Below are 10,396 nucleotides of genomic sequence, written 5' to 3' on the forward strand. Positions count from 1 at the left end.
ACAAATGCACGTATGTACATACATACATATCCTTATAAAAAGCAAAGTTTGTTTGTTTGTTGACCACTGAAAACACTAAATAAAACTGGTAATATTTCAGGTTTTACATGTCATTTAAATTAAGTTCACCATTCCGCAAATAACTGTGCACTTATTTTCTGAAAATGGAATGGTGGGTGTCGAGTTGGTGGTGTATTGGCTCCTATTTCTAGCAATCCATGTACTGTCTATTTCACTGTAATGCTTTTTACAGAGTGAAAAAATACTCCACCTATCACTCAATCCACCTCCAGCTTTCTCTAAGTTTATACATTGCATTTATTCCTTTGAAGTTGCCGCTGGAACTCTGCATCCCTCTCTATGTCTCTATCTCTCTCTCTCTCTCTCTGGTTGCATATGTGTGTCTCTCTCACTACCTTTACCACTTTTTCCCTCTAGAGAAAAAATATGTGAAACAGATAGAAAGTGGGTTAGGGAGAAAAAACACGTGAGATCGCTAATACCAACAAGTGTCCCCTTTCATTTCAAACGATTGTAATTTCGAGTGAGAGTCAGTTACACAATCATCATTAACAAGGTCAAATACTGCAAGTTGTTGGTCTCCATCTAGAAGAGGGCTGTTTCTCACATGGGCAATTGTATGTAGATTGTTCCAGAGTAGGAAGCCCACAGAAACCCTTCATATATACTCCAAATAAATAAGTTAAAATCACTGAAGTTCTGTAAATGTTTTATAACTTTCATGCAATACATTTCTCTATTATTATCTATATTACTTTTTGTATTTAGATATTCTAAATAGATTTTTAAAATTATGTTATGCAATACTTGAATACCTTTTAATGACTTTTATCTTAAGGAAAATGAGCATTACGATAAATGCAAATGTGTGCCTTATGAGTACATTTCAATACTGTACACAGCGGGCTGAAGACCTGCTAGTATATATATATATATAACATATATACATGCATATATATATGCACGTAGGAAAGAGAATCGGAGAAATTGTAAACCAAATCCCTTTTTTCACTATCATCATTTTTCCTTTGTTTTTTCCCCTCTTAAACTTTGTATGACCGAAACTTTGATGATATTCATTTCTTGTTGAACACTACTAACACTAATGAGCTTTGTACATTCAAACAAATTGATGCACAGTTTTAATATTATTGAGTATTATGAACATTTAAATTTGTCAACATCGAAATTTTTAAACATGTTTTTCTAATTCATAATTTTAAATTTGTCTGTTATGAACATTTAAATTTGTCAACATTGAAACTTTTGAAGATGTTTTTCTAATTCATAATTCTAAATTTTTACCATTGATAAGCAAAAAATATTGTTGAAACTAGTTTGGTATATATGTAAATAAATTTATTTTAAACAATTACAATTTTTTCAAATTTAGGTGCATTTTCAACAACAAAATTACCTATATTTTTTCCTGCGTGGAAATACACCCCCTCTTTTGTTTTATACACACACACACACATATATATATATATATACATATACATGTGTGTGTGTGTATATATATATATATATATATATATATATATACACACATACATTTCAGCATGTGATAAAAAAGTAAGCAGTGCTGTACAACATTACCAGAAAGTTATTAACATTGCACAGAAACAAGGCAGAGTTGAAGTTGAAGGCAGAATCAGGAAAGTGATGCAAGAATTGGAGTTCAGTGAATCTGAAGGAGAAGAAAAACTTCAAAAAACTTCTAATGGTGAGAATGAGCAGAATCATGAAGAAAAACCAAGCTCTGACAATGGTAAGTCAAGTATCTTTGCTGTATATTGCTAAAAGAGTTAATACACTGTAGAGTTTTGTTCTGTTATTACACTATGTAACAAAATTTTTTTTGTTTTTGGTCAGTAAGTATTATTTCCTATTTGCTTCTATCTAGAAATCAAAGGAAATGACTACTATTCCCTTCAAACTTTGCTTTTGTGACCTGGACATCAATGTTTTGAAACTGACCTATTTTCCATTACATTTCAGACAGATTCAACCTTGAGTTGCTGAAGCAGAAATATTGTTCTAGCAAATATTCTGCTCAATATCACAGATTTGCTTGACCTTAACCACTTGAACATGTCCTTTATTGGCAAACAATATGTGCATATCTGATCATAATCATTGCTATGTGTTGAAAGGGATTCTTTGGAGTTTGAATAAATGTAAGAAAAGCAAAGTTTGAAGGAAATATTAGCCATTTTTAATACTTTGCAGGGGTAAGCAAATAGGAAATAACAGTTTCTACACAAGAACAAAAATTGTGTTACAGTGTTATTTATCATATATTACAACTATTTTTGAATGCAAAAACTCCAGAATATCAGCAAAGCTAAATGAAATAAACTGTTATGATGGAATTTGTGTATGTATGCATGTTTATATTTATCTGCCTATTTTCCTGTTTGTCTATGTATTCATATGTATATTTATGTGTGTTTATGGATGTGTGTGTGCATGCATGTATGTGCATCTATGTGTTATTCTCATCATCATCATCATTTTAATACCCACTTTTCCATGCTTGCATGTGTCAGACGAAATTTATTGATGCAGATTTTCTATGGCTTTATGCCGTTCCTTTCTATATAAGCTTTTTTTTTTTACCCATTCCAATGAAATAAAATTCTTTAAGCTGCTGGTAGTTGTAAATAGCACTATTTTGTCCTCTCTAGAACTCATCGGTATGACATAACTTGAAACTTGAGATTATGTTGAATACCTTAATTTTCTTCTGCTTAAGTTAAATTCATTTTCTTCTGTTTCTTCTAGCTGTAGAAAAAGGAGATAGAGAGAGGGAAAGTTCTTATATGCTGGTCAAATACCTCAAGTGCAGATTTACCTTGTGTAAAAGTTCTTGTAGAGAGAGACTTAAAATTAATTAAGCTTAATTCCTTTTTCTTACTTTTTTCTCCTAACAGTAAAGAAAAAAGATAGAGAGAAACTTCTAACATGCTGGTAATATATATTCATTGCAGGTTTGCCTTGTGTAAAAGTTCTTTGTGTAGATACAATTTTCTTTACAAACAAATGCACAAGCTCCCATACGTTCTTCCTAGGTGCAAAATTGAAATTGAAATTTCTGGTGGCATTTTCGTATCATGTTATCCAACAGGATGATTTAAGATTGCACTTCACTATCAGTTTGTGTGGATAATGTGTAAAATATGACCAGGGTATTACAAACATGTGGATGACTGCTGCCGATATTGAAAAGGAGAGAATTGCTTCTAGTAAGCTTAGAGCATGTTAAGGAATTTATAATTAAATTAAACAGTGAAGAGCACAGATATCTTTCTATGTAATTGCCTCTTAATACCTGGTGCAATCCACCTCTCTCAATACTATACTCCACTGAATCAAGGGGTCTTGTTTTGCCAACTATTTGGTGATCCTACTCATGCTGGTGCTACAAAAAAGCTCTTGGTACACTCTCTAAAGTGGTTGGTGTTAGGAACGATATTCAGTTATAGAAACCTTACCAAAACAGATATTGGTGCTCAACACAGTTCTTTGATGTGTCAGATTCTATCAAATCAGCCAGTCTGTACCAACATGGAATATGGAAGCTAAATGATTACAGCTTGAATTCTATGAGGTATGGACTTGTACAAAGTTTCAATTGTTTCCAAAGGAATTATTGTCAATTCTTCAGCTACAACAGTCTCCAGTTCTGGTAGTGATGATGATGGAGGATATCAGCTCCTTACTTGTTTTTCTAAAATGCACCATAAATGTTCAATAATATTGAGATCTGGGGACTGTGGTGGCCAGATAAGATGTTCAACTTCACTAGAATGCACCAGAAATGTTCAATAATATTGAGATCTGGGGACTGTGGTGGCCAGATAAGATGTTCAACTTCACTAGAATGTTCCTTGTGCCATTCAATAACAACTTTAGCTGTGTGAATTGGTGCATTATCATCCTGAAAGATTGCGTTTCCCTCTGGAAACAGTTTCGCAACCATAAGATGAATTTGATCAGATAAAATGCTTAAATAGTCTTGACTATTAATTCTTCTATGAAGGGAAACCATTGGGCCAGCAGATTTCCAAGATATACCCCCCACCACAAGATCATCACAAATCCTTCTCCATGTTTAACAGTTGGAAGAAGGCAGTCTGGGTTAAATGCTGTCTCCACACATATACTTGGCTGGTAGTCAGAAATAGGGTAAAGGATGACTCGTCCAAGAAAATAACATTCTTTCACTGCTCTAGGGACTAATTCTGTAGGTTTTTACTCCACTCTAAATGCTTTGCAATATTTGTTTTTGAAAGTAGTGGTTTTCTGATTGCAGCCCTCCCGTGAAATCCAGCTTTGTGCAGCTCCCAGCGAACAGTTTTTGTGGAAACTGGGTTCTGAAGATGGTCATTAAGCTCTGCAGTAATTTTGGAAGCTGTACTTTTGTGATCCTTTCTAACAATTTGCGTAAGAGTCCGACGGTCCCTATCTGAAAATTTTGTTTTTCTTCTGGAGTTTTGTTTCAATGAGGAGGTTTTTCCCTCTTTCTCAAAGGCTGTCATCAGTTCCAAGACAGTACTTCTTGATACACCAAACATTTCGGCTGTTTTTGTTACACTAGCGCCTGCCATATGAGCACCAACAATTTGACCTCTTTGAAAGTCCGATGGATCTGTCATTTTAATTACCTTTTTCTGATGATATCTGAAAAGAAACAGCAAAATGTATTGAGCAACACTAATAATAAATCCCAAAACATAAAAATAAACAAACTTTTGACAGTTTTATAGATATTTCAAAATTATGATGCTATGATGCTAGGTGTTTCCATTATTTTGTCCAACCCATTTATATATATATATATATACATGTATGCATATATGCATCTGTAACACATACTATATTTAGTTTTGTTTATATTATTAGGAGACTATGAAGATGAGTTTGAGGAACCAAGTTCTGAAAATGGTAATGGTAAAGAACATAATGAAACAGGTATGTTAGTGTGTTTGAATGTTTATATGTAAATGCATGCATGTATTCCTTTGTGTGTGTGTATCTTTGGATATATGTTTCTGTATTAATATGTCTGAGTATGTGTATGCCTCTGTGCATGTGTGTGTGCATGGATATGTTTTTTTTTTTACAATTTTTATCTACCAATGTCTCTCACACAACATTGGTTAGGCTAAGTGTATAGTAGAAGACACTCACTCAAGATGACATGTGATTCAACCCAAAACTGTATGATTGTGGAGCACAACCATTTTTGTGCCTAAAATAGAAACTATTAGCCCAAGAATATTTGTTATATATGTAATCTAAGAAAGTGTGGATGGCTAAATAAATGCAGTATTAAATCAGTTATGTATGATATCAACACAGCAGCCAGGATACCAAATCTGAAATGGTCTTGACTACTTAGCGGAAAATATCTATTACAGTATAAGAACAATCTGTCAAAAATTGATTAAAGGTATGACTATGGGGTAAGAATTTTGCTTCTAAATCACATGGTCCCAGGTTCAGTCCTACTGCATGACACTTTGGGCAAGTGTCTTCCACCCACTACAGCCTTGAGCCAACCAAAACCTGAAAGGAGCCTGTCATATATGTGTGTGTGTATTTGTCTCCTCACCACCACTTCGCAAACAGTGTCAGTGTGTTTAGATCCCCATAAGTTAACAGTTTGACAAAAGAGACTGTTAGAATAAGTACCAGGCTTTACAAAAAGATTTTAATTCCTGGGGGAGGGTCAATTTTTTTCGAATAAAATTCTTCAAGGTAGTGCCCTAGCATGGCTGCAATCTAATAACTGAAAGAATTAAAAGATAGAAGTTAATCATCAAAATCTTAACTCATTTAACTTAAAATAAAATAGTCTCTCTTTGAAACAAAAGAATCAAATGTAAATTTGAAATAAAAGAACCATTGTAATAACACTGCCTAGAAACAATGCGAACAAAGAAATTACCTCCAGTATCTACTCCAAAATGCACAAGCACAACTAACAGGTCATGTGATTTGATGTCTTCAATGAAAATAAAATCTGAAACATTGTTTAGTACTTTGTAGCAGTGTCATATTTATCATTCGTATTGTTTTTACCTGAAAGATTTGCATTGAGCAAGAAACTGTGAGAAGTGACAGCGTCAACTTCAAATATATATATATATATATGTATATCTCCATCTTTCTTCCTGTCTGTCTGTCTATATACATACGTATGTGCATGTGTTCACACACACACACAAACACACTCTCTCTCTCTCCATTTCATACAGTATGTATATAAATCTTTATCATATTATTCAAAGAGTTCTTATATTTCTTTTTCCACTCTGATTTGTAGATGATTACAACACTGAAGAATCTGAAGCAGGAACTCCCACTAACAATGATGGCACTAATAAAGGTCTGTTATAGAATGTCATGGTTAAAACATCTTTTGCTTCTTATCTTAACCCTTTGCCTGCCCAAAGCATTTTAATAAGTTTGTCTGAAACATCCATGCTTGTTTTTAAGCATTTAGTTAGCCCCTATTTCATATGTACTGAGTAATATATATCTTTCTTTTCTTAAGTCTACAGTTACTCTGGGGTTGAAAAACATTTAGAGTGTGTATCATGTGAGTGTGGATGCCAAGGAAATTTGTCCAGTGTATCACATGTAATACACAGGACAAAAAAATAAACAGAAGAAATCTGGCACTCTATTGCTTACGATGACAAGGGTTCCAGTTGATCTGATTACCAGAACGGCCTGCTTGTAAAATTAACATGCATGGCGCTGAGCACTCCACAGACACGTGTCCTTAACATAGTCCTCAGGGATTCAGCGTGACACAGAGTATGATAAGGCTTGCCCTTTGAAATACAGGTACTACTCATTTTTGCCAGCCAAGTAGACTGGTGCAAAGTGAAATAAAGTGTCTTGCTCAAGGACACAGTGCATTGCCAGGAATTGAACTCATGACCGTAAGAGCATGAGCTGAATACCCTGACCACTAAGCCACATGCTTTCGCATTCACAAAACAGGCAAATAGTTAATTGTACTCTGCTATATTGTTTAATATGTGGATCATTATGTATGCTTAAATATTTTAGTCACGGCTAAGTGCAGGCATGGGTCTATGATTAAGAAGTTTACTTCCTAACTGCAGATTTGTGTACAGTCCCACAGCATAGCATCCTGGACAAGTGTCTTCTTCTCTAGTACAAAGCCAATCAAAGCCTTGTGAATGGATTTGGTCAATGGATAGTGAAAGAAGCCCATCATATATGTACAGGGGTTGGACAAAATAATGGAAACACCTTAAAATTTCAAACAAATTAATTTTAATATTGGGTAGGACTGCCTTTGGCAATAATTACAGCTTGAATTCTATGAGGTATGGACTCGTACAAAGTTTGAATTGTTTCCAAAGGAATTTTGTCAATTCTTCAGCTAAAACAATCTCCAGTTTTTGTAGTGATGATGATGGAGGATATCAGCTCCTTACTTGTTTTTCTAAAATGCATCAGAAATGTTCAATAATATGGAGATCTTGGGACTGTGGTGGCCAGATAAGATGTTCAACTTCACGAGAATGTTCCTTGTGCCATTCAGTAACAACTTTAGCTGTGTGAATTGGTGCATTATCATCTTGAAAGATTGCATTTCCCTCTGGAAACAGTTCTGCAACCATAGGATGAATTTGACCAGATAAAATGCTTAAATAGTCTTGACTATTAATTCTGCCATGAAGGGAGACCATTGAGCCAGTGGATTTCCAAGATATAGCCCCCCACCCAGATCATCACAGATCCTCCGCCATGTTTAACAGTTGGAAGAAGGCAGTCTGGGTCAAATGTTTCTTTTGGCTATCTCCACACGTATACTCAACTGGTGGTTGGAAATAAGGTAAAGGATGACTCGTCCAAGAAAATAACATTCTTCTACTGCTCTAGGGACCAATTCTATGGGTTTTTACTCCACTCTAAACACTTTGCAATATTTGTTTTTGAAAGTAGTGGTTTTCTGATTGCAGCCCTCCCATGAAATCGGGCTTTGTGAAGCGAGCAGTTTTTGTAGAAACTGGGTTCTCGAGGTGGTCATTAAGCCCTGCAGTAATTTTGGAAGCTATACTTTTGTGATCCTTTCTAACAATTTGCGTAAGAGTCTGGCAGTCTCTATCTAAAAGTTTTGGTTTTCTTCTGGAGTTTTGTTTTGACAAAGAAGTTTTTCCCTCTTTCTTAAAGGCTGTCATCACTTTCAAGACAGTACTTCTTGATACACCAAACATTTCAGCTGTTTCCGTTATGCTAGCGCCTGCCATACGAGCACCAACAATTTGACCTCTTTGAAAGTCCGATGGATCTGTCATTTTAATGAATCTTAATTACTTTTTTCTGATGATATCTGAAAAGAAATAGCAATTTTAGCAAGATATAATGACCAACACTAATAATAAATCCAAAAACATAAAAATAAACAGGTTTTTGATGATTTTATAGATATTTCAAAATGATGATGCTTTGAATCTAGGTGTTTCCATTATTTTGACCACACCCTGTATGTATATGTACATATCTAAGTGCAGGCATGGCTGTGTTGCAAGTAGCTTGCTTCTCAACCACATGCTTGCAGGTTCAGTCCCACCTTGGCTAACTGTCTTCTTCTATAACCCAGGACTGACAAAAGACTTGCGAGTGGATTTGGTGAACAGAAACTGAAAGAAGCCCATCGTATCTACATGTGTATATATATATATATATATATAATTTTCCAGAGGATGTAGCAACCGTTACCAATATAGCATAAGAACTTACCTTAGGGGATCATTAACTAGATTCCTTAAGGGTCGTTCTCACAGTTTATATTTATATTATAAGGTTTTTAACTTTTAAATTTTCATATTCAAAAGAGACAGAGACTTCAAACTCGATATATCGATTTATTCACCACTCTATGTTAACATTTCTGTGCCAAACTTATCCAGTGACTGGTCCATTGGATTTTGACATTTGGCACTTCTTCAGGCAGATGAACTGTAACGGGATTTTAATAATTTAATGATCGTTATGTATGTGTTTTTTCGTGTTTTGTTCCGATGGTAACCATTCCTGAAGAAGTGCCAAATGTCAAAATCCAATGGACCAGTCACTGGATAAGTTTGGCACAGAAATGTTAACATGGAGTGGTGAATAAATCGATATATCGAGTTTGAAGTCTCTGTCTCTTTTGAATATGAAAATTTAAAAGTTAAAAACCTTATAATATATATATATATATATATGAATGTGTCTATGTCTGTCCCCCACTTTCACTTGACAATCAGTGCTTGGTGTGTTTGCATACTCGTAACTTAGTGGTTTGGCAAAAGAGACTGATAGGAGAAGCACTAGGCTTTAAAAACAAAGTACTGGTGTCAATTCATTCGACTGAAAATTCTTCAAGGTAGTGCCCCAGCATGGCCACAGTCTAATGACTGAAACAAGTAAAAGATAAAGATATATAAGTGTCTAAATATGTTGGTCTGTCATAACTTTAATTTTAAAAAATACTAAAGTAAACTTTATTCTCTTTTATGTAGACTCCTAAGATGAAGAATGGTTGACTTGAAGATGAAAATGAACAGTAAAAAAAGTGACTGTACACTAAGTTGTAAAATGTGGTGAACCATTAAAGATTGAAAAAAAACATTCCAACTGTTTTCACATACTGACACCAAACAAGTTTTTATGAGAGAGAAGTGTAATCCATGAAATAAATCATTATATTGCTTGTTTACTATCTTGGTGCAAAGTGAAGTCAATTCTAGTTAGAATTGAACTCAGAACTGTGCAAAGCAAAACTAAATTCCTTGTCATTGCTTTCTTAATTCTACATCTAATCTGCTTAATCTCGTACTCTTTAGTGGCTCCTACATCACTATCAGATTTATTAACAGTGTTTAGTCATAGCACTTTATGTTCTGAATTCAAAACCAACTGAGGTTACTTTACCTTTTATCCATCTGGGGCTGATAACATAAAAGTGTATGTGTGTGTGGTGGGCTAATTTAATCAAATATACCTTCCTCAAAATGTGTGGCTTTGTGTTAGTGTTATAAATGAATATTAGCTGAATTATTCTCAACCTATAATCTTTCACTTCTGTTCAGTTTTTGTCCAAGTCTTAGAGTTTAAAAATAGTATTTCATACTCTGCCCTTATACCCTCACTAACGTGTAAAATACAATAAAATTTTCTTACATATTGTTTATTTTAATTTCCTCTCAATTTTTCCAAGCAAAGAGAGTTTGCGTTTGTTTTTAAATTTTCCAAGAGAGAGACTTGGAGATGCCACTATGAAAGGTTGTTAAATGAAGAGAATGAATAGGAAAAAGAAAGTCTGCCAAGTGTCAACCCA

General features: G+C 34.4%; 1 protein-coding gene across 1 annotated transcript in view; it reads left to right on the forward strand.

The window, feature by feature from the left end:
• Positions 1-10,243, forward strand: part of LOC106880937 (outer dynein arm-docking complex subunit 4) — a 36,492-nt gene extending 26,249 nt beyond the window's left edge. Inside the window, exons 10-13 of the mRNA XM_052966772.1 lie at positions 1,583-1,792; positions 4,930-4,998; positions 6,356-6,418; positions 9,579-10,243. Coding sequence (XP_052822732.1) covers positions 1,583-1,792; positions 4,930-4,998; positions 6,356-6,418; positions 9,579-9,586 — 350 coding nt within the window. The 3' untranslated portion in view covers positions 9,587-10,243. The remainder of the gene's footprint in view (positions 1-1,582; positions 1,793-4,929; positions 4,999-6,355; positions 6,419-9,578) is intronic.
• The last annotated feature ends 153 nt before the right edge of the window (positions 10,244-10,396 follow it).

Source organism: Octopus bimaculoides, chromosome 3, assembly GCF_001194135.2.
Source record: "Octopus bimaculoides isolate UCB-OBI-ISO-001 chromosome 3, ASM119413v2, whole genome shotgun sequence".
In the NCBI taxonomy this organism is placed as follows: domain Eukaryota; kingdom Metazoa; phylum Mollusca; class Cephalopoda; order Octopoda; family Octopodidae; genus Octopus; species Octopus bimaculoides.